At 40.6% G+C, this 25788-nt stretch overlaps 1 protein-coding gene across 2 annotated transcripts in view; it reads left to right on the top strand.

Annotated features, from left to right (window-relative positions):
* Positions 1 to 25788, top strand: part of mpp7a (MAGUK p55 scaffold protein 7a) — a 93978-nt gene that overhangs the window by 13279 nt on the left and 54911 nt on the right. For both annotated transcript variants that reach the window (XM_046852963.1, XM_046852964.1), the window contains exons 2-4: positions 10842 to 10978; positions 18781 to 18899; positions 24908 to 24985. In XM_046852963.1, coding sequence (XP_046708919.1) covers positions 10942 to 10978; positions 18781 to 18899; positions 24908 to 24985 — 234 coding nt within the window. In that variant the 5' untranslated portion in view covers positions 10842 to 10941. The remainder of the gene's footprint in view (positions 1 to 10841; positions 10979 to 18780; positions 18900 to 24907; positions 24986 to 25788) is intronic.

Here is a 25788-nt window from a genome sequence, read left to right as displayed (position 1 = left end):
GGATGTTGGATTGACTGCTAGATTGGATGTTGGAGTGGATGTTGGATTGGCTGATAGATTGGATGCTGGATGTTGGATTGGATGTTGGAGTGGATGTTGGATAGGCTGCTAGATTGGATGCTGGATGTTGGATTGACTGCTAGATTGGATGTTGGAGTGATGTTGGATTGGCTGATAGATTGGATGCTGGATGTTAGATAGGCTACTAGATTGGATGCTGGATGTTGGATTGGCTGCTAGATTGGATGCTGGATGTTGGATTGGCTGCTAGATTGGATGTTGGAGTGGATGTTGGATTGGCTGCTAGATTGGATGCTGGGTGTTGGATTGGCTGCTAGATTGGATGTTGGAGTGGATGTTGGATTGGCTGCTAGATTAGGAAGGTGGATAGAATCAGGAAGTGGATAGGATTAGTAAGGCGGAAGTGAGAGCAGCGATTAAGATGATGATGACTGGAAAGTCTGTTGGACCAGATGACATACCGGTAGAAGCATGGAGATGTTTAGGAGAGACGCAGTGGAGTTTTTAACCAGATTGTTTAACAGGATTCTGGAAGGTGAGAAGATGCCTGAGGAATGGAGAAGGAGTGTGCTGGTACTGATCTTTAAGAATAAGGGAGATGTGCAGACCTGCAGTAACTACAGGGGAATGAAGTTGATCAGTCACACCATGAAGTTATGGGAAAGAGTAGTGGAAGCCAGGCTGAGAGAAGAGTATGAGCAACAGTATGGTTTCATGCCGAGGAAGAGCACCACAGATGCGTTATTTGCTTTGAGGATGTTGATGGAGAAGTATAGAGAAGGACAGAAGGAGTTGCATTGTGTATTTGTGGATTTAGAGAAAGTGACGACGATGGACAGGATTAGAAATTAGTTTGTTAGAGGGACAGCACATATAGGACGTTGTGGAGACAAGGTGAGGGAGGTGAGATTGAGATGGTTTGGACATGTGCCGAGGAGGGACATGGGGTATATCAGTAGGAGAATGCTGAGGATGGAGCCACCAGGAAGGAGAAAAAGAGGAAGACCAAGGAGGAGGTTTATGAATGTGGTGAGAGAAGACATGCAGGTAGTTGGTGTGAAAGAGGCAGATGTAGAGGACAGGGGGTATGGAGACCAATGATCTGCTGTGGCGCCCCTAATGGGAGCAGCCGAAAGAAAAAGAAGTTACTGCACTACACTATATTCCCAAAAGTATCGGGACTGTGGGAACAAAGTCGAAGATGTACAGTTGTATAGGACTTTGGACGCAGGTGCATGAAATTTTGCCTTCACTTGAACTAGGAGACCCAAAACCTGTTCACAATGTGCACAATCTCCATGGGTTGGAGTGGAAGATCTCCTGCTGTAGAGCGATAAACCGTATTGAACATGAATGAATGTGACTTCAGCCCAGGCCTCCTCACCTTCTCACCTACATCAGAACCTGATTTTACTAACTGTTAGTGTTTATTCTCTGTGTTATGGATTAATGAGGTTGAGCTGAACATCTGTGATTAAAGAGAAACCGCACGTGAGGCTCAGCGCTTGACTTGCCTCGTCTTGCTCAGTGTGTTAGCGGTAAGGGAAGGGGGTGTGTGAGAGAGAGAGAGAGAGAGAGAGAGAGAGAGAGAGAGAGAGAGACAGACAGACACACACACACACACACACACACACACACACACACACACACACACACACACACTGCAGTGCAACCCAACTCCAGATCCTATAAATGGATACTTGCATCAGTTTAGACGTGCTGATGTTTGTCCCATATGGAGCACAGCTGAAACCGACCTCTTCCAGTAAGCAGTGTGTGAAATACTGTTTTGGTCTCAGAACAAATCTGAAGCTACACTGTGTGGCCAAACGTTTGTAGACACCTGAATGCTATGTGCTTCTTTTTGAACATCACATTCCACATTTAGTCTCCATTGTCTGTTATAATGAGCTCCACTCTTCTGGGCAGATGTTCCTCCAGAGATTTGTGAAGATTCATTCAGCTACAAGTGTGTTAGTAAAGTCAGGTACTAATGAAGGTGAGGAGGCCTTGGGGTGCAGTCAGTGATCATGTTCAGGAGATCTTCCACGTCAACCCATGGAAAGCAGATCTTCATGCGAGCTAGCTTTGTGCACAGGAGCATAGCCATGCTGGAACAGGTTTTGTGTCTTCTAGTTCAAGTGAAGGGGAAATTTCATGCTACAGCATCCAAAGACGTCTGATACAGTTGTGGGCCTGATATTTTGTGTTAAAAGTTTGAGGAAGAACAGCATGTCTGAGGAAAAGTCTGTATGAAGATCTGCTTTCCATGTGATGGAGTGAAAGATCTCCTGCTATTGAGCAAATCTATTAAACACCTTTAAGATAAATTGGAACACTGGCTGCACTCCAGGCAATCTAGTGGAACATCTTCCCAGAAAGAGTGGAGCTTATTATAACAGCAAATAGGAACTCCATGTGGAATAGGAGGTCCTAAAAGAACAATCCAAACCTATAGGCAGGTGTCCACAAACCTTTGGCCACACAGTGTTCCTGTACGGTTTCCTACCTTCGGTTTTTATTACATTAGAAAATCCAGTGCATTTCCTGATTTCAATGAGATGATGTATCTCACAGGTGTATCATTGGTGGTGTGGTGTTCACCTGAACCTGATGTTTCACTTCCACTTTCACCCCTTTCTTTTCTCCTGAAGATGCTCTATTAGGCCTCGTTAGCCTGCTATGAGCCTCGTCTCATTACATATTCATCACCGAGTATTGTTCAGTTTCTTCTGCTCTCCTCGTGTATCATTTCTCTCTGAGGAGGAATCAGATTACAGTGTTGAGAGACAAAGGACTGAAAGGGAGGAGTTCAAGCAGGACAACGTTGTAAGATGATTATTCATGACATTACGAGCTCACGATAGAATCCAGTGTTCAGTCAACTGGGTTTTACATCATATGATTTACTGATAAAAGACTTTTACTCCACATAATTCACCTCTTTAATTAGTACTGTGATTTGAAGAAAGAAAGAAAGAAAGAAAGAAAGAAAGAAAGAAAGAAAGAAAGAAAGAAAGAAAGAAAGAAAGAAAGAAATGGAGAAGAAAGAGAAAGAAAGAAAGAAATAGAGAAGAAAGAAAGAAAGAAATAGAAATTAAGAAGAAAAGAAATAGAGAAAAGAAATGAAGTAAGAGAAAAGAGAAAACAAAGGAGAGCTACAAACAGAAAAAGTACAGAAAGAAAAAATAAAAGAAATTGGGAAAGAAGGAATGTAAGAAAATTGAGAAAGAAGAAAAGAAATTAGGAGAGAGAAAAGGAAGAGAGAAAAAAGAAGGAAAGAAAATAAATGAGAGAAAAATAAAAGAAATAAGAAAAAATGGAGAAAGAAATTGAGAAAGAAGGAAAGAAAAGAAAAGAAAGAAAGAAATAGAGAAGAAAGAAAGAAATAGAGAAGAAAGAAAGAAATAGAGAAAAGAAATGAAGAGAGAAAAGAAATGAAGTAAGAGAAAAGAGAAAACAAAGGAGAGCTACAAACAGAAAAAGTACAGAAAAAGAAAAGAAATGAAGTAAGAGAGAGAAGAAATGAAGAAGTAGAAAGAAAAGATGAAAATGTTGTGAGAAAGAAATGGGAAATAAGAAAGAAACAAAAAAAGTGAAAGAAAGACAGAATATCGTGCCCCTGAGCACAGAGGTTTAAGGGCCTTGCTCAAGGGCCCCGAGAGTGGAAGTTTGGTGATAGAGGAACAGAAGAGTGGAGGTTATGATGACAGTAAAGGGGGGACTACATGTGGAATGGGATGTCCAAAAAGTAGTGCATCTCAATCGAATGGTCAGGTTTCCACAAACCTTTAACCAGTTCTAGTGTTTCATTAACAGGTTCTAGTGTTTCATTAACAGGGAGGAACTAAAGAGGAACCGTACAGAAGCAGCAGGGGTGTAAGTTATCTGCGAGTTCTACTGTAATAATGTGGATTCTTGTTTCCATTGTTGTCTCCTTCATGCCCACACACACACACTGTATGAAGAGCATGTAGTATGGAGCAGTCTCAGACTGTCACAGTCGCTGTGGAGAAAGTCGCTGTTCTTCCGCTGCGTAAGAACAATGAGCTCGTTCACGCTCTGAGTTCTACCGTAACCTTCCTCACAAGCCTCTTCAGAACAGGGTTCACCGCTCAGGCTTCTGAATGCGTGCCAAATTCAAATAAGGAGGAATTGGACAGTGTGTAAACCACCCCTCCTCCCTCCTTTCTCTCAGATCTGATTTACAGTAGGGCCTCTCGTCCTCTTGTGTCTGGTGTCTTCTCTCCGAGTGATTTACGCCGGGCGATATTTCACATCGCACATTAATCGATCGCTTCGACTCGGGTTCCCACCGCTCCCAATTCAGCCTCAGCCTCAAAGCGTTAAAGGAAACTTGTGGGAAGGAGGGATGTGGTACAAGGTCACGTCAGGGACCCGGGAGTACGGGGCAGATCTGAGGGTTTTACCGGATGATTGCTGCTTTGACTGTGAAAGTACAGAACCCACTGGATCTCGGTGTCATTACCATAAGATTCAAGAATCAAAGGTTCGTATCTTGGTATGAAAAATATGAACATTCGTATTGCCAAAGCATAGAACATTCAGACACATAACAACGCAAATAAGAGTCAAAAATTTACTAAAAACGATATATTTGAAAATAAAATAAAGTTAAGGAAAAAAAAGGGAAAATTTCCAGGATCTGTCTGCGAGATTCCTGATTTCTGGTTACCGTATTTTCCAGACTATAAGCCACTACTTTTTCCCCACTCTTTAAACCTCGTGGCTTAAACAATGAAGCGGCTAATTTATGGATTTTTCCTGGGTTTTTCCCGATTTCACAAACTTCAAGCCAAAAAACTGAACCCCATAACATTAGACCAATGAAATTGCTGAACGGGTTCAGGTGAACCAATGAAACTCTTTATAATAAATCAGATGCGCTCCCACTGAATCGGCCGCACCACATCATAAATATGGATGATGTTCCTCTGACGTTTGACCTGCCGCTCACTCGGACTGTCTACAGGAAATGCGAATCATTCGTCACGCTGAAAACAACCGGGCATGAAAACACACTTCACCTGTGTTCTGAGCTGCACGGCATCGGGAGAAAAGATTCACCGATGGTGATTTTTAAACGCACGACGATGCCAAAAGAAAAACTCTAGAGAGAAATTGTTGTGAAAGGAAGGAGGAAGACAGTGAACAATGACTTTCTTGGTAGGCTACTGTTTAGATACAAGTCGTGTAACAGACACTGTCTTTCATTAAAGCCTGTGTAAAGTTCATTAGTTTCAGTGTAGACACCTGCAGCTTATAGACAGGTGCGGCTTATTTATGTTCAAAATAAACATCTTTGTCAAATTCAGTGGGTGTGGCTTATATATGGGTGTGTTTAATAGTCCGGAAATTACGGTAGTTTATTTTTATTAATTCTGTAGCTATCGATTGTTTTAGTAATCGAGTAATCAGATAAGAACTCCCTTTTCTTTCAACACTACATATACAAGTGAAAATGAGTCTCTTGTGTCTCTTAAAATGCACAAGTCATTTGTTGTTGTTTAAAAATTTACATTGCAATCTGTAAAAATGTGACCTTTTTTGTGCATTAACAAAATACAAATATTTAAAAAATATATAAAATTCTATTTTTAAATTCCTTTCCTCAATAATTTTTGTATTTAAATTACTCGAGGAATCGTTTCAGCACTAATATTTCTAACAGTGTGTTACATGTTACGTGTTACATACTGTTATTTATTTATTTATTTATTTATTTATTTATTTATTAAAAAAATAAAAATCTAGAATCAAAAAGGGCTAAGTGGTTCTAGGTACTATCATGAAAGTGAGAACGTTACCTAAGATCATGAAATGTCCCTATAAATGGATAAAAAGTATAAGGTAGTTGTGGTGTCAATAATTTCGCTTCATCACATCAGCCCGTTGTTGATTATTCTCTTATTAATGCATGAGACGGAGTTTTAAGAGCCTCACAGGTATTTCCTGAGCACCATAAACACCTCAACCTGAAAACGCACTACTACATGTTTATTTTCAGAGCTAAGAAGCTTAGCGAGCGGATTATCATGACGATGCTGTGGTAATCTTTGGGTAATCTTCAATTGGCTAATTATATATTCACTTCTCTTTCCTATCTCTGTTAAATATTCAAATGAGGTCCAACCAATTGGATTTTATTGGACTAATTAGGCAAGTACAGTCCCTTCTTCTTCAATCATTGAGTGAGAAATAAGTGGCCAGGAGGTACTATTGAACAGCGTGGTGTTCCTGGAGGACTCGGCTGTGTCTCTCCAACCTGTCAAGAACAATGGGCATGACTAAAGATCTCAGAGAAGCAATTCTAGTGGCTTATCATTTAATAGGGGTTATAAGGCCGTTTCCTAACTAATTGAAATTCAGCAATCTACAGTGAGAAATTTATAATTTTTTTTTTACAAATGAAGATTGTTTCAGAAATGAACAAGCAAATTCAGTCCAAGATTGGAGTGTTTAATGCTTAAAGATACTCACCAGTCACTTTTTAGGAACAGCTAAAAAAAAAACACGTACGTGCAGTTCTTTATTAGGTAGATTGTGATCGTCCGGCTGCAGCACAACGCATAAAATCTTGCAGATGCTGTTTAAGAGCTTCAGTTTGCGTTCATATCAAACATCAGAATGATGGTTTATACATGGTTGGTATCATGATGTGGCTGTTGGTAGCAGATGGACTGGTTTGGGTTCATCAGGAAATGCTGATCTCGGGTTGGGATTTTGACCCACGGGAAACTCAAGTTTACACAGAATGATGGGAAAAACAAAAACCGTTTATTAAGCAATAGTTCTCGAGAGATTAACAGTTTCTGACCTATTCAAACCCTAAATTCTTAAAAATAATTATAATTTCTAATCATGGCACATCCTAAGTGTTTTATTCCTCTTTCGATGTCAACAATTTTCCAACGATTGCAATTATTTCTTACATTTTTTTTTATCCATTTCTAGTTACATTTAATCAAAAGAACTGCTTCCTGGGTTCACCTGCATTAATAGCAGCTATAAACAGAAGTTCCCTCAGCAGCCTTTCCTTTTTATATACCTACAAGCAAACACACACACACACACACACACACACACACACACACACACACACACACACACACACACACACACAATAATACTAATAATAAACACACGTGACTTTAATGCAGTCTAATAGGAAGTTTTATCCTGAACACACCCTGTGTTTTACCTGAGACCAGCGCACACCTGGCGCACCAGGCTCTTTCTCTCTTACTCACCCACACACACACACACACACACACACACACACACTGTACACATGTGGGTTTTCAAATTGGGACATTTGCATAGTGTGGTGTTTTAAACCCTATGATTTGTACTCCCAATTGCAGAACCACACACACACACACACACACACACACACACACACACTTAAAATAGAAGAAATAGAATAGTATACACTGCATTATAAAAGCGGTGTGTGAACCCTGACAGCTCTTCTGATGTGATGTGAAAGCGCTCCTCAGGAACACCTTCTCCATTCCTCTGGCAGCAGCAGGACTCTGGAATTCCTGAACTCCGAATCCGTGCAGGCTTCCAGCAGCAGGAATGTTTCCTGCATGACGCCGTGGAAAACCGGCTCAGTTTATGAACCGGCTTTACTTTCATCTGACGCGATGACGCCACCTAGTGCTGTTAACACATTTATATATACACACACACACACACACACACACACACACAAAAGTATGTCTTTTTCTCAAAATATTGTGACTTTATTCTTGTAATTTCTACTTTATTCTAATAATCAATGCAATAATAATACGTTTGTTTTTTTTACACACACACACACACACACACACACTCATTTAAATTTAAATTCACTCAGATGCCATTCAGGTCCTTTGTTTGAAGTCTGTCAGCAGTTACATCCAGAAACTGGTTTCTGGATGTAAGAGAGACAAAGGACTGAAAGAGTCTGAGAAGTTCATTCCACCATTTATGAATAGAAATGAGTGTTGAAGTATATCTTCCTTGTAGCCTGAGATATGGAGGGATTAGTGGAGCAGAGGTAGAGGATGGAGGGAAGATGAGTGGAGAAGTGGTAGAGGATGAAGGAATGAGTGGACGAGTGGTAAAGAAAATGGGGAGGATAAGTAGAGGATGAAGGGATGAGTGGAGGAGTGGTAGATGATGAAGGGATAAGTGGAGTATTGGTAGATGATGAACGGATGAGTGAAACAATTGTAAATAAAGGGATAAGTGGAGGAGTGGTTAATGATGAAGGGATGAGTGGAGGATTGGTAAATGATGAAGGGATGAGTGGAGGAGTGGTAGATGAAGGGATGAGTGGAGGAGTGGTAAATGAAGGGATGAGTGGAGGAGTGGTAAATGATGAAGGGATGAGTGAAGGAGTGGTAAATGAAGGGATGAGTGGAGGAGTGGTAAATGAAGGGATGAGTGGAGGAGTAGTAAATTAAGGGATGAGTGGAGGAGTGGTAAATGATGAAGGGATGAGTGGAGGAGTGGTAAATGAAGGATGAGTGGAGGAGTGGTAAATGAAGGGATGAGTGGAGAAGTGGTAAATGAAGGGATGAGTGGAGGAGTGGTAGATGATGAAGGATGAGTGGAGGTGGTAAATGATGAAGGGATGAGTGGAGGAGTGGTAAAGGAAGAGATGAGTGGAGGAGTGGTAAATGATGAAGGGATGAGTGGAGGTGGTAGATAATAAAGGGATGAGTGGAGGTGGTAAATGATGAAGGGATGAGTGGAGGAGTGGTAAATGAAGGGATGAGTGGAGGAGTGGTAAATAAAGGGATGAGTGGAGTGGTAAATGAAGGGATGAGTGGAGGAGTAGTAAATGATGAAGGGATGAGTGAAGGAGTGGTAAATGAAGGGATGAGTGGAGGAGTAGTAAATGAAGGGATGAGTGGAGGAGTGGTAAATGAAGGGATGAGTGGAGTGGTAAATGAAGGGATGAGTGGAGTGGTAAATGATGAAGGGATGAGTGAAGGAGTGGTAAATGGAGGGATGAGTGGAGGAGTGGTAAATGAAGGGATGAGTGGAGGAGTGGTAAATGATGAAGGGATGAGTGTAGGAGTGGTAAATGAAGGGATGAGTGGAGGAGTGGTAAATGATGAAGGGATGAGTGGAGGAGTGGTAAATGAAGGGATGAGTGGAGGAGTGGTATGAAGGCTGAAAGAGTTCACGTGTTTTGGTGTGCGAGATTTAATGCCGTGTAGTAGTAATGTGCGATTGCACCGGCAGGGGGCAGCAAAGCTCTGCAGAACACTAAACGATGCGATGCGTGGAAATAAAACGCGTTTTTTTGTAATCAGGTGTTTTCGTTTTTCCTTTTGCTTTTCTCCACATTAAAAACCTACCTCTTCATTTCTTCATCCCTCCGTGTTTTTTTCATTTGTTCCTCCTGGTCAGTGGTTACAGGTCTTCAGGGCGATATAAAGCCGTCAGGTGCTTTCGGTGTCGTGGCTCAGGCCCTGGCACTTGGATCCGAAGTCCTGGATTGAAAGAAAAGAAAAAAAAGGAATTTAATCGGGAATATTTTTATACGGCCAACGAGTTCTTCTCTGTCCGGTTCCAAGATCCGTACGCTCTTGCATCATCTCCAGAGCTCAGATATTTAACATCCTATCTGTCTTTCTACACCAAACGTTTTATTAATTACAATAAATACGTTATAATTATTAAATAAAATAAATATAAAACCTTCAATTCATTTACTTGAAGGAATCTGTAAAGGTGCACATATACACTGTATGGTCAGAGGTTTGCAGACATCTGTCGTAAGATTGCTACGTTCTTTTAGAACATCCCAGTCCACATTTAATCTCCATTTACTCTTATAATAAGATCCATTCTTCTGGGAAGATGTTCTCTTAATTTTGTGGAGGTTTATGAAGATTGATTCAGCCACAAGGGTGTGAGTGTTCACATTCATATGCGCTGGAGATCTTCCACTCCAACCCATTTATCATGCTGGAGCAGGTTTTAGTCTCCTAGTTCAAGTGAAGGGAAAATTTCATTTCAAGAAAATAGTTAAAGGTGATTATTATTAGAAATGACGCTTCTTCTGAATCCCTGCATTTCTCTTTTACTGTAAAAAAATTAATTACTTATGTAATTTTACATTTAGTAAAAATTATATAAAAATTTATTTTAATATTTATTTTTTATCCATTTATGGTTCAATATTTAATATAATCATCTACAAAAGAGGTTCAGCTCTCGAGCAGATACACAATTTATCGATCTGTTTATTTTATTTAAACTGCATTAATGTTTAATTTATTTTTTGTTTGGGTTTTTTCTTTTCTTTCGTATAAATGAATCGATTGATATAAATTGCATATTTGATAATTTTACATTTTATTTTCTTCGTTTTATTTCATGTTTCTTCTTTCATGTTTTATTTATTGATTTTTAGTATTTTTACCTTTTCATTATTTTATTATTATTAATTATTTATTTATATATTATAATTGTTTTAATAATTTGTTTAAATAATCAATTATTTATATTATGTTTTATTTTTACCTTAAATTATTAAAATAAATATTTTTTTTTTATTTTTGCTTATTTTCATTATAGCATATAATTTTATGTATATTTACTTTTTTTTACTTTATTTCTTTATTTGTATTTTTATTTGATCATTTAGTATTGTTTTATTTATTTATTTATTTGATATTATTTTGTTTGTATTTTTATTTAATTTGTATTTATTACATTTATTTGTTGTCTGTGAAATGTGTTCCGGTTCTCATTTTGTGTGTGTGCGTGTGTGTGTGTGCGTGTGTGTGTTTTAGGATAGTCCATGTCATGTCCTGGGTCTCCAGCTTTCTCCTGAGGGAAGTCAATGTCCGATCCCCTGTCTGAATCGCCCGCATCGCCGTGGTAACCGTGATCATGCCGGCCCTCGCTACAGGTCCGGGTCCTGACACAGGTACAGAAACTCACCATTGAAGTGATGTTACACCAGATCTTCATCGATCTTCTGTCTGCTGGAAGCGTAGATGTTCTACAAGGAAACCTGTGGTCACTTCTGCTGTTCTTCAGCTCGGGGTGGTTCTTTACAGGGCCGGAAAAAAACACACACAATCATTTAAACTGAAATGAAGTAACCTGAGTGGAAACGTAGTAAATGTGTTGGTGTTTGTTGTTGGAGATGTAGAAGTGCTACAGGTTTACTCTCTAAACCTCCCATAGTTATTATACTGTCGGGCCAAAAGTATTGGGACATGCAACTTTTTTCAGCCATTTGTGGTTCTTCGCTGAGCTGTTACCCAATAGGCACACAGTTATTCTCTCTCTCTCTCTCTCTCTCTCTCTCTCTCTCTCTGTACACCCTCTTTATCACTTTTTATCTATCCATCTCTCTTTCTATCTATCCCACCCCCTCTCGCCTTCTTTTTCTGTCTCTGTCTTTACTTCTTTATCCATTTCTCTCAAACTGTCTAAGCCTCTCTCTCGCTCTCTCTCTCTCTCTCTCTCTCTCTCTCTCTCTATCTCTATCTATCTATCTATCTATCTATCTATCTATCTATCTATCTATCTATTTATCTATCTATCCATCCATCCATCTATGTTTGTATGTGTATGTGTCTTTTTTAAAGCTTTATGTAAAAACCAGGTCTGTGGATTCTATAAGTTTAGGTGTGTGTTTGTGTTTTTTCGTGCGCTGGTTATGGTCAACACAATGCTGCCACCACCGCGCTTCACACTTCTTCTCAGGTAGATGATCAATGTTTGGTTTCTCACAAACGTAGAAAACATTTGTGAGGTCTTCTGGTCTTCTGGTGTGATGAGTCCAAACCTGTACTTTTTTTAGTTCTTGGCACAAAGATCTACATCAATCCTTTGGAAAAACTGCTTCTATAAATCCCAGCGCTGTCGAGTGTCCAGGATTTCTTCTGTCTGAGCTGTGGATTTCTCGTGGATCTCTCGTGGAGTTACCCTTGGCCTTCATCTTTCCATGCTTGAACTTTAGCATTGTGGAGAGGACTTAGCAGTATTGCGTGTGTGTGTGTGTGTGTGTGTGTGTGTGTGTGTGTGTGTGTGTGTGTGTTTTCAAACTCTCAGCTGGATATTGGATGTAATAATAGTCTCCAGGATCCACACTGAAGTTCCCATCTTTCTTCTTCTGGCCTCCATCCCACTGATTCTCTTTCTCAGCTCTTTCTGAAAGCAGTCTTTAATAAGTGATGGTGATCTATTCAAAAGTAGTCGGGATATAAAAGCCTGACTGATGAGTGTCTGGTTGCCGGGAGATGTGCGGTGCGGTCGTCTCACGTTCGCCGCGCTCCAACACAATCGTTTTACTCCACACGATCTTAACGGAACCATCTGGAAGCCCAGCAAACCACCAGCCAGCCTGATAGATTAGACCTGTAGCATACCATGCATAGTGTGTGTGTGTGTGTGTGCACTGATGGATGTTGTGGAGGTCGTATAAATGCTCGATATTTAGGAATATCTCATTCAAACCTTGCAAAGTTACACATTTTTATGAATATGCGAATGAGAATGGGGGGCACATTTTATGAATATGCAAATGGGAATGAGAAAATGTGCAAAAATTCATGAATATGCAAATGAGAATGGGGGGAAAAATGGCCAAAGATTTTAGAATATGCAAGTTCAAACGCGAAAAATCAAACATCCAGTAAATCACAATTCAGCGATGTAACAGCCAGCTGTTTACAATGACCATAACAACAAAATGAAAAAAGAACCTATGACCTTATGTGGATGCGATAATATGCTATTAGTGTGCAAAGAGCATCAACCTGTACAAGCTGATGATGCCTGGGCATTCAACACACTTTCTTTTTCAAACTTCTATCCCATCTTTCTACGTAAGAAACAGGCTGGGCATTGGCAAAAGTGCTGGCAGCGATCACTCCTTTTATTTCTACATCAGCTACAACGACCTGTTTCTATTTAAATGTCCTTCATCTCTTCTTCATAACCGTCTGCGCTGAAACCGCACCCTCGCCGGCAACTTTGCTGCACAGTCCCCAGGGCCGGTATCCCCTTTGTTCGCAAGAGCAACAAACCAATGGAAGAAAACCAGTTGTCAAAACACAGAAAGTGATTGACAGCACCATGAATAGCTTCAGCTGGAGCTCCAGGTACAGGATTTTCCCTGCAAATATGTCGAGTGACTGCACCAGGCCTTTCATATCACAAAGATTTCCCAAAATTAGGACCGGCGCTTCCAATACGATCTTTGATATGTATTAAATATGCATTAACTGGCATTGGAAGGATACATTCAACCAAACTCCAAAAATACTCTTTCGTTACAATCGTCTACAACGGGATAACTGAGGGAAAGTCATCAAACAAACATCTTGCTGTAAACGAAGAGCTATTGGAAGATTTTTGACTATACATGATATGCAAATTGGGACATATGCATGACTTGGGGGTAAATTAATGATGGCATTACAAAAGGGGCGGAGTCGAGTTTTTCCTGAGGGCTCGGAGCTAATATGGAGAATCCTCAATTAAAGAAATTTGTTGTATGTTTGAGAAATATTGATAAGTATAGTTTTCTAAGACACACACACACACACACACACACACACACACACACACACACATATGGTGGGTTAACACTTCTCTGTACATGCCAGGAAATTGGGATTTAATTGTTGAACCCAAGCAAAACGTTGATCAAGGAGAGCTGCCATTACGTTATTTTCTTTTCCTTCTTCTTCCCCCTCTCATTTAAGCGCTTCATTAGTTCCTCCCTCAGTTTTTCTGTCTTGCGTGTGTCCAGCAGCTCGTCTCGGTTCGTCTCTCATCAGGACGGTTTGAGGTGCTGGTGTTTATTTTGGGAGTTTTGTTTTCTGATAGCTTTTAATTGCACTTGGTTGCGTTTTTTGGCTCACATCGTCAGGAAACGTGTGTGTGTGTGTGTGTGTGTGTGTGTGTGTGAAAGAGAGCCCTAAAGCCACTTGTGTTTCCTGCCGGTTGACAAGACCTGAGGATAGTCTGAGAAGGAGTTGGTGGGAGGAGAAAGGGGCAGGGTCAGGGGCGGAGTCAGGGTGACAGGAGACAATTTTTGTACATTTTTTTGCATATTCTTTAAAAGTCCTTGTGCCTTTTAGGTAAAGATTTGATCATTATTCGAATATTTCACAGCAACACCGAATCAGTTTGATTTCAACACGTGTATCGCCGATTTGATCTTTTTTTTTTTTCAATATCATTGAGTCCACTACAATCACCCGATTAGATTCCTGTTGGAATATCGTTCAGGTTCTTGTTTTGTGAGCGCTCATGTTTATCATCATGATAAAGATTATTTCACGAGTTGATTTCTTCATTTTCTTTTCCATGTTCCTTTTGTGGATAATTAACCCAAACACGTAATCCCTAATAATAAAGATCAAGGAGAATAAAAGAAGATGCATCTCAACACGTTTTTATCACGCCAGTCCAGAGTTTATAGACACCCGAGATTTGTGGCTAAGATCGCTATGTGATTCTTTTTCAACATGTTATTCCACATGTAGTCTTCATTTTGCTTTTATGATGAAAATCTCCACTCTTTTGGGAAGATGTTCTTTTAGAGATTTGTGGAGATTCATTACAAAGGTGTTGGTAAAGTCAGCTAGGAGGTCTGGGGTGCAGTCAGTGTTTATATTCTTTCATGTTCAATAAGGTTGGATTGGAGCTCTATAGCTGGAGATCTTCCACTCCAACCCATGGAGAGGCAGATCTTCATGGAGCTGGCTTTGTGCACAGGTTTGGGTCTCCTAGTTCAAGTGAGCAAGATTTCATGCCACAGCATTTAAAGACTTCTGATACAATTGTGTGCTTCTAATTTTCTTGTAACATTTTGGGGAAGAACTTAGTCCGGTTGTAAAAGTCAGGTGTCCGAATACTTTTGCCAGCACAGTGCGTGTAAAGATGTCCCCCGTACGTCCCCCCCTGACGACTCAGTAATCATCCACCGCTGGGAATTTTATTAAACGTCCAATCACAATAAACGCTTCCACAACAGCGCTGAAAAGAGTTCACATACACACTAAGAGAAAGAGAGAGAGAATAAAGAGAGATGGGGACTGAAAAAATAACAAAAAGAATGGAGAAGGACACTGACATTAGACCCTGAGGGACAGAGAGAAAGCCAGAAATGAGAGAGAGCAGAAAAAAGGATAAACTATCGAAATGGACAGAGACAGAATTTTTTCTTTTCTTTCTTATTTTATTTATTTTCTAAATATATATTTATTTTCTCAATTTCTTTTTGATATTTTGGGAAAATTTAAGCAATCTTGCCAGTAAAGTACATTTAAAATTGAAATTTTTAAAAAGAGAGAGAGAGAGAGAGAGAGAGAGAGAGAGAGAGAGAGACCGCCAGACCATAAGACATTAAAACAGGGGATAGGATTGGAATAGATGGAGAGAGGGACAGGATGGAAATGGTTTGACAAACAGGGATGTGACAGGAATGTTTGGAGAAAAATAGATAGGACAAGAATGGTTGCAGAATAATGGATAGGACAGGGATGGTTGGAGAAAGAGAGGTAGGACAGGAATGAATAGAGAATAATAGGACTGGAATACGTGGAGAAAGAGAGATAGGACGGGGATGGTTGGAGAATTAGGAATAGGACAGGAATGGATGGAGTGAGGGATAGGACAGGAATAGTTGGAGAACGAGGGATAGGACAGGGATGGTTGGAGAGAGGGATAGGACAGGAATAAGTGGAGAAACAGAGATAGGACAAGAATGGTAAGAAAGTGAGAGAGAGGGCAGGGATGGTTGGAGAATTAGGGATAGGACGGATGAAAAAAGGATAAGCAATGGAAATGGACAGAGAGACAGACTTTTCTTTCTTTTTTCTTTTCTTTCTTTTTTTATTTAATTTTGAAATATATATTTTCTCAATTTCTATGTTTTTGATATTTTTGGAATATTTTAATCTTGCCAGTAAAGTACATTGAAATTGAAAATTTGAGAGAGAGAGAGAGAGAGAGAGAGAGAGAGACAGCAAGACAATGTGAGACATAAAATAGGATTATAGGATTGGATATAGGATTGGAATAGATGGAGAGAGGGACAGGATGGGAATGGTTTGACAAAGAGGGATGGGACAGGAACGTTTGGAGAAAGAGAGATAGGACAAGAATGGTTGGAGAAAAATGGATAGGACAGGGATTGTTGGAGAATTTGGCTGAGGACAGGAGTGAATGGAGAGAGGGATAGGACAGGAATAGTTAGAGAAAGAGGGATAGGACAGGGATGGTTGTCGAAAGAGAGGCAAGACAGGAATGAATAGAAAGAGAGATAGGACAAAAATGGATGGAGAGAGAGATAGGACAGGAATGGATGGAGAGAAGGATAGGACAGGAATGATTGAGAGAGGGATAGGACAGAAATAGTTGCAGATAGAGAGAAAGGACAGAACTCTGTTTTTTCTCGGCTGACAGTAGCCTAAATTTTTCCATTGCGATGAAAAGAATTCGGAGCATCTGGGATCCAGGGACAGAATGAGGGAATGATTGAGAAACAGGAGGAATGCTAGCAGTGGCATGTAGTTCAGGAGGAATTTATTGATTTCCAGCAGTTTTTCCTCCTCCCTCTCTCCCTCCATCTCTCTCTCTTTGTCTCCTTCTGTCTCTCTGAGGAATACTGAAGTGTAATATAAGGATTTGTTGCCGCTGGAAAATCTCCCTGTTTCCAGTTACATCAGAACGAAAAGTTCCACTTGACTCGAGTGACAGCGGTGTGTGTGTGTGTGTGTGTGTGTGTGTGTGTGTGTGTGTGTGTGTGTGGTGGTGGTGGTGTGTGTGTGTGGGGGGGTGACGCTTCGAGAGCGAGAGAAATGGTTGAATTTATTCGCTTCATATTTTTCAGTCTCTTGTTCACAGGGCTAATGATAAGCACCTCGGTCCAAAACACACACGGCTCCAAACAGGTCTACTCGATTAATACATCTCCACATCTGAGAAGTCCATCTGCGTAAGACCTGGAATAAAGAGCTCCTGATCTAAAAGGGATGCGACCTTCATGGTTTTCTGGAAGGGTTTAGAAAGCAGGCTTGTTATAGCCTGGCCAGATGTTGTTGTGTTTAGCCCTGCCCCCTTATTTGATTGACGTGGTCCCATGGTACCTTTTATGGGGACTCGGGATAGTAAGATTCACATAGGAGCATCTGCATGAAAGTTACAGAAATTATGCATCAGTTAAAAAAAAGTTTGCATCAGGTACAAGTTGGCATTTGTATCGTGACACATCATTTTTTTAATATTCACTTTTATTATTTAAAAAGTGACCAATAATTAGTAAACAAATCGCATCGTCCTCAGTTATGGAGATACCTGACTTTACTAACACCCTTATGACTGAAGACATCTTCACAAAATCTAGTGGAACATCTTCATAGAAGAGTGAAGCTTATTATAACAGCAAATTGGAACTAAATGTGAATTGGGATGTTCAGAATCATCTACTAATCTTTAGCAAAAGGGTTGTATCGGTAGGAGAACCTGTCAATGGTCTGTGTAGAAGCCTACAGCAGGCTGGTCCTAGCCAAAAGTCTGACTGGTTCCAGGTGCTAAGAAGAACCTTTACTCTACACACGGACCTCGTAGAGTTTTTCATAAAGTGTCTCACAGCTCCAGGTCTAAATACCTTCCTGATTTGTTTCTAAGATCAGGTTACTGTTTTGTATGGAGTTCCTTCTTATGTGTTTTCTCCGGGTTGTCTGGTTTCACCATGTGGTCTAAAAACATGCAGGTTGGACGTAGGTGGATAGTGGATGCTGCATTGCCTCTAGGTGTGGTTGCAACTGTGTGTGTGTGTGTGTGTGTGAGTGTGTGTGTGTGTGTGTGTTGGAGCACGAGTCCACAGACAGACTGAGAAAACATTAGACAGTGGTTTATTGAAACTTTAGGGAATTTTGTTTCAGTTCTAAATTTGTGAAAAAACAAAAGGAAGTAGTGAAACAAAAGGAGGAAGTAAGGTACAGTCTGGAACAGGTCAATGATCTAACCCCTGTGATGAACTCTTTTTAATGTGTGAACTACCCTTTAAAGTGAAATCGTAGATTGTGAAAAAACTGGGCATCTGCTTAACACTTGTTTTGAGTTACATCTAAGCCCAATTTTTGATTCAAACATCATAATTAATTTTTTACATATTAAAATAAAAAAGAACAATATTTTACTAGTAACAACATGCAAAAATATTTAGTGCAACATGCAGTAGAATCTCTTAACCCAGTTTTGAACCGGGGTTACTTTATCATAGACATGTACAAAAATGTTACTTTAACATAGAAAATCAAACATCAATTTTCTCAGTTGTATTTTCAAAGTTGTATTTAATTTTTTTATTGAAGGGCTATATCGTAATGTATTTTTCTTTGCATTAATATCCATTATTTAATTCTTTTGGGATTTAAATTGAACTGATTTTAATTACCACAGGAATCGCTAAATTGCCCTTCAAATTGCACTATGTATTACCATGCACACACACACACACACACACACACACACACACACACACACACACACACACACACAGTCGTTTTGTTTAAAATGTTTAACAGAAGAATAATTCTATGATTTTACCTGAACATTTTTTTTTTAATCTATTTTTGTTTCTATTAAATTAAGCTGTCATAAGGAAAGAATGTTTTATTTATATAAGTGACATGATGTGTGTGTGTGTGTGTGTGTGTGTGTGTGTGGGTGTGTGTGTTTCCTGTATTTTCTGTGCAGGTCTGTATGAGCTGTTGTCAGTGTTGCCATCTCAGCTTCAGATGTACATAAAGAGCACAGAAGATCGCTCATTTCTCCACACCATGTTCAGCTCTCGGGGCCTGCACTCACTTGTCAAGGTGAGCTTACACCTATGATCTGTGTGTGTGTGTGTGTGTGTGTGTGTGTGTGTGTGTGTGTGTGTGCATGGTAAAATATGAATAAAACATAGTAGCATGTTGTTATGGCATATCATGTATGAATAATTAGGTATAATATGAATATTAATAAGTATAATTATATGTATATTGTGGTAAAGTAAGTTACAGTGCACTTCTAGAAAAAACTGAAGTTATTCTAGTTAGTTGTGAATATTTAAGACAAATAAATACAAGTAGCTTAAATATTCACAACTAACCAGAATAACTTCAATTTTTATTATCATCAACTAACTATAAAACTTATGTAAAACAAAATCTACTTGAATAGATTTATTACCTGCTTTTGGATCACTATCTTATTTTTAGTGTGTGTGTGTGTGTGTGTGTGTGTGTGTGTGTGTGTGTGTGTGTGTGTGTGTGTATAAATGGCCTGCATGAATTTTTTGCGTAATAAATCATACTTTTGATAGAGTTCTATGTTTTATTGTATATTTGAGTTATCTCCTGCTCTCACTGACTGCTTCTCACACTGACACTGAAGACTCCTTCCACAAACGCTTAATTCACTTCTTTCAACAACGGTATGATTCACTGCGAAGAAACTGTTGCTATGGAAACTGCAATGTCGTGTGTGTGTGTGTGTGTGTGTGTGTGTGTGTGTGTGTGTGTGTGTGAGTGAGAGAGATCTGTAATTCTTTGCCAACATGACAGACACACACACTCTTCACATACTGTACTCAACACACAGCTGCACAGGAAATCCAGAACAATCTGTTAATTCCACCTGGGTTAGGTGTGTTTTCTGTGTGTGTGTGTGTGTGTGTGTGTGTGTGTGTGTGTGTGTGTGTGTGTGTGTGTGTGTGTGTGTGCTTTCAGTGGAATTGTGTATATTTCTATGTCTATATAACTTCACTAATCAATGAAATATTTCATGTAAAGCCTGTATATGTTTATTAACCTCTAGAATCTAGATGTACAGGCACGATGTTACTTTAAACATTTGTGTTTTCCAGCCGGAACTCTGGCGCAGGTTTACCTCAGATTGACCTTAGATTTACCTCAATTTACCTCAGATTGACTTTAGATTAACCTCAGGTTTACCTCAGATTTACCTCAGCATTGCCTCAGATTGACTTCAATTTACCTCAGATTGACCTTAGATTGACCTCAGTGTTACCTCAGATTTAACTCTGATTTACCTCAGGTTTAACTCTGATTTACTTCAGGTTTAACTCTGATTTACTTCAGGTTTAACTCTGATTTACTTCAGGTTTAACTCTGATTTACCTCATGTTGAACTCAGATTTACCTCACCGTTGCCTCAGATTGACCTCAGTTTTACCTCAGATTTAACTCTGATTTACCTCATGTTGAACTCAGATTTAGCTCGAAATTACCTCAGGTTTTTCTCAGATTCATCTTAGCTTTACTTCAGGTTTATCTCAGATTTACCTCAGATTTATCTTGGGTTTCCCACAGTCTTATTTCAGATTTACCTCAGATTTACTTCAGGTTTACCTCAATTTTTTTTCTCAGATTTACCTCTGTTTTTTCTCCAGAGTTACTTCAGATTTACTTCAGGTTTACCTCAATTTACCTCAGGTATAACTCAGACTTGCTTTAGATTTACCTCAGATTCGTCTTAGATTTACCTTAGTTTTACTTCAGTTTTAACTCAGATTCACCTCAGGTTTATCTCAGATTTACTGTAGGACAGATGGTAGCTTGATGGTAGAGAGATTACATTTAGGAGCCATAGGTTGAGAGTTCAAATCCCAGCCACACCAAGCTGCCACACCTGGGCCCCTGAGCAAGACCCCCAACCCCATAGCTGCTCAGATGCATGAATGAAATAAATGTAAGTTGCTCTGAATAAGGGTGTCTGCCAAATTCTGTAAGTGTTCCTCAGGTGGAATATAGGTGGAAAACTATATAGCATTATTATTATTATATTACAAGAAAAACTGATTGGAATAATATAATAAAAAAACACTGAAATGGAAAATGCGGCTTCATTTAGAACATATTCACGGCTTTTGACCTCATTCTTAGGTCAAACTTCTGATGACAAACCCCTGTGCCACGCTGCTCAGATCTCCATTGCGTTCTCCGTTGGGTTCCTCTAATGCAGAGAGCCTTATTAGTAACGGTGGTCTGTCTGAAAACGAGGATGATTATTATTTTAATGCAGCAGCCTGCATCCAAAGTAAACACTGTCAGAAACCCAAGCCACCTTCATTCGTTTCCTGGTTTCAGAAAGCTCCAGAATCAACACACACACACACACACACACACACACACACACACACACACAGTGTCCTGACGGTATTTCAGCAGACGTTGTTCTCAGTTTAGTTCTTTCCACATGAAACGAGGATCGTGTTTCACACTGATACATGTGTTTACTGCGGGATGATAATACTATCTCTTGAGCTTTACACCTCTTCACGGAGACCTTCTGTGTAAGACGTGTATCCTGGTGCTCTGACATCAAGCTCCTCCACGTACACCACCACCTGGTAGCTCTTATAAATCCTGATGGATTGGTGCCTTTAGTATAGTTAGTTGCATCCAGGATTTCTTTATGAGCCGTGAAACTAGATATTAGAAACTGCAAACTGTGATGAGGGTTCTCCTTGGGGTCGTGACCTGCACGTGTGCTAACGTCTGTGTTAAAGGGAACAGCAGTCTGAACGTTCAGTGCGTTTTTCATCATTGTATTCAACAAAGACTCCAAAACCATATTATGCATACTGGTGTAGGCCCCTCAATTTAGACCTGGATGTTTTGAGGTGATAAGGCAATGAGATGGTATGATGAGGTGGTGCGATGAGGTGGTGAGGGAATGAGATAATGAGGGGATTTTAACGATGAGGCGGTAAGGGGATGGGATGAAGCGATGAGATTTTGAGGGGATGAGATAAAGCGATAAGACTGTGAGGGGATGAGATGATGCGATTAGATGGTGAGGGGATGAGATAATGCGATGAGACGGTAAGGGGATGAGACGGTAAGGGGATGGGATTAGGCAATAAAATGAGACGGTAAAGCGATTAGATTGTGAGGAGATTAAGCAATGAGAGTGAGGCGATGAGATGAAGAGATGAGATGTTGAGGGGATAAAACTATGAGGTGGTGAGGGATGAGGTGAAGCGATGACATGGTGAAGCGATGACATGGTGAGGGATGAGGCGATGACATGGTGAGGGGATGGGATGGTGAGGAATGAGACGATGAGATGGTGAGGATGAGACGATGAAATGTTGAGACGATGAGATGGTGAGGGGATGAGACGATGAAATGTTGAGACGATGAGATGGTGAGGATGAAATGGTGAGGGAATGAGATGATGAGATGGTGAGGGATGAGATGGTGAGGGATGAGACGATGAAATGGTGAGGGGATGAGACGATGAAATGGTGAGGGGATGAGACGGTAAGGGGATGAGGTGAAGCTATGACATGGTGAGGGGAAGAGATGGTGAGGGGATGAGGTGAAGCTATGACGATGAGATGGTGAGGGGATGAGATGTAGTGATGAGATGAGATGGTGAGGGATGAGATTTAGTGATGAGATGAGATGGTGAGGATGATTGTGATGGCGGCTCTGCTCTCTCTCTCTCTCTCTCTCTCTCTCTCTCTCTCTCTCTCTCTCTCTCTCTCTCTCTCTCTCTCTCTCTGTTTGGCTTTTATTCCTTTATTCTGCTTTGATTTCCGCCACCTTTTCTCTCTGTGCTGTTTTTAGATTAACCTTCCTCATACGGTTCACTGTTGCCTGTTTTTCAATGCATCTCCTTATTTAACCACACGTTTACTCTCTTACGCTCTCTCTCTCTCTCTCTCTCTCTCTCTCTCTCTCTCTCTCTCTCTCTCTCTCTCTCTCTCGTGTGAATCTTTGTGCTGTTTTTCTTTTCTGGCTCTGCCCTTTGCACTCTTGACTTTCATGCCATTTTTCACATCGAGTCGGTTTTAATGCTCTGCTTCATTTATTCCTTTTCATCTCCTCTCCTCCACTTCTCCTCTCCTCCACCTCCTTTTCTCCTCTCCTTTATCTCCTCCAAGTCTTCATCTCCTCTTCTTCTGATCCTCCTCCTCTTATATACTGTAGCTCTTCTCCACCTCCTCCTTTCCTCTTCTCTTTTTCCTCCTTTCCTCCTCTTCCTTCTCCTCTCCTCCACCTTTCCTCCTCCTCTACTCCTACTCTCCTCCACCTCTTCCTTTCCTTCTTCTCTTCCTTTTTCCTCTCCTCCATCTTCCCTTTCCTGCTCCTCTCCTTCACTTCCTCCATTCCCCATTTTCTCCTTCTTTTGCCTTGTACTCCTCTATTCATTCTCCTTCTCCTGTTCTCTACCTTCCTCTTTCTTCATTTCCTTTCCTCTTTTGTCTCTTTTTATCTTTATTCCTATCTTTTCCGTATCCTCTCTTTTTCTCTTTCTCCTCCTCCTCCTTTCTTTCTAATTCTCCTCTTTCCTCTATCATCTCTTGTTCCTCTTCCTCTTGTGTTCTTTTTCTTTTTCTTTACCACCTCTTACTTCTCTCTTCCCTTTATCTCTCTGTCTCCTTTCATCTCTTTCTCCCAGTTCTCTCTTTTCTGTCTCATCCTCCTCCTCTCTTCCTTCTTCTCACCTTCTCCTCTCATCTCAACCAACTCTTCCTTCCCTCTTCTCTTTTTCCTCCTTCTTCTTCTCTGCTCTTCCGCTCCATCTCTCCTCCACTTCCTCTGCCTCTTTCTCTATTATTCCTTTTTCCTCTCTCATTTTTCATTCTTCTCTCCTTCTACTGTCATTTATTTCCAATCTTTATCCCCTTTTCTCTTTTTTTACTCCCTCTTCTCCTCCATTTTTCCACTCCTTCTCTCCTCCTCCTGGAAGTCCTGACCGCTTGGCTGTAAGCAAACATTAAGCCGGAAAAGTGTTTTATTCTTCTTGTATCTCAGTTTTATTCAGAAGATTATTTCTTTCCATTTTTAGTTACTTTTCATGTTTAATACAGTGGAACCCTGGTTATCTCGACCTCCGTTACCTCGACAACCCCTATTAAGTCGATGTTTTTGAAGTGGAACCGCCAAATTCTCGCTTTTTCTAAGCATTTTTTATCGGTTATGTCTTTTTTATGTCGCCGAACCCTGATATCTCGAGCACAAGGAGGGGAAAAATTTGCCATTTAACGTCGTTATCTCGGTGCAGCCGCAGAAGAACTCGCGGAAGTGGCAGAAAAATCAAGTCTTACAGCTGCTACAGGTGTTGTATTGTATACTGGTGAATCTCTGCTGTTAGTTAGTGCTAGTGTTCGTAGTGTTAGTAGGGGCGCGGTGCGCTTTGGGAAGAAAAGAGCAGCCGTTGAGAGAGTGCCGGTGGGAAGGCACGTACCGGGATACTCATGAGCGATAACAACGACCGCCGTGAACCAACATATACCAACAATAACGGACAGTGAGAGTGTGGAAGTTTAAATAGGAGCTGGTGATGATGATAAACGAGCACCATGTGTGCGCGATCAAAGCCGGGAGCTTCAGAGAAAGCGGCCGAGAAAGCACCTGCCGCGCCGAAGGGGGCCGAAGGGGGCGTGGCAGGTGAAATCCTGACAGATAAACATGTACTGTATGTATTTTTATAGCATGCCTTCATCAAACAAATCGCGGCAACGCTGTTGTGTAAAAAAACCCTCCAAAAACACGTGCATGCACATTCTCATTTATTAACGCACATCAAGTACATAAAGAAATTTCAAGCACGTTAATATATTGCCGCCATTTTGATTTTCGTTTATCTCAATCATCGGTTACCTCGATGCTTTTTGGCGACCCCCTAGGACATCGACATAACCGGGTTCCACTGTAGTTGATATCATTTCAAGTGGTTTCTTTGTTTCTGCAATACTCACGTGTTTATGTATTTTTTTCTCTCTCTCTCTGTGTGTGTGTGTGTGTGTGTGTGTGTGTGTGTGTGTGTGTGTGTGTGTGTGTGTGTGTGTGTGTGTGTGTGTTAGATCCATGAGGAATTGCAGCACTACAAGGAAAGATGTCCAGCTCCTGTTGTGGACAGCGCTGGTGCTCTCGCTGAAGGAGTGAGTACACACACACACACACACACACACACACACACACACACACACACACTATACCAGACTAAACACACCTCACACTACACACAATGACTCCTTCACAAAAAATCGAACTTTACAACTGAGCCTACTGAGTGCAAAAGTTTGCGCACTCCTACAGCCAGCCAGTGTACTGAGAATTTTCACTGATGTTCCAGACGCGCGAGTGCTCCTTTCAGACGCGCGAGCGCTCCTTTCAGACGCGCGAGCGCTCCTTTCAGACGCGCGAGCGCTCCTTTCAGACGCGCGAGCGCTCCTTTCAGACGCGCGAGTGCTCCTTTCAAGTCTTTGCAGACGTGCGAGTGGTTCTTTTAGACATGCAAGTGCTCCTTTCAAGCACTCTTTTTAGACGTGCAAGCACTCTTTTCAACCATTCCTTTCAGATGTGTGAGTGCCCCTTTTAGACGTGCGAGCACTCCTTTCAAGCACTCTTTTTTAGACGTGCGAGCACTCCTTTCAAGCACTCTTTTTTAGATGTGTGAGCGCTCCTTTCAACCATTCCTTTGAGATGTGCCTTTTTTTTTATTTTTTATAACACACACATTTGCACATGCTAGTGTGTGTCTCTCATTGTTGGTAAGGAGGAAGAAAGAAATTAGATGGATGTCTGGGACATAGAAGGCGACAAGCTACCAGCTTGCAAATGGTGTAATAAGGCATATGTGTGTGTCTGTGTCTGTGTGTCTGTGTGTGTCTGTGTTATAAAATGCTCATCTCTCTGTGGTTTGCGTAACATAAACGAGTGCTAGATCAACATGGCCACACAC

The sequence above is a fragment of the Silurus meridionalis genome, chromosome 7, assembly GCF_014805685.1.
Source record: "Silurus meridionalis isolate SWU-2019-XX chromosome 7, ASM1480568v1, whole genome shotgun sequence".
In the NCBI taxonomy this organism is placed as follows: Eukaryota; Metazoa; Chordata; class Actinopteri; order Siluriformes; family Siluridae; genus Silurus; species Silurus meridionalis.
Note: the sequence above shows the minus strand (reverse complement) of the source record. Positions and strands in the feature narration are given on the sequence as shown.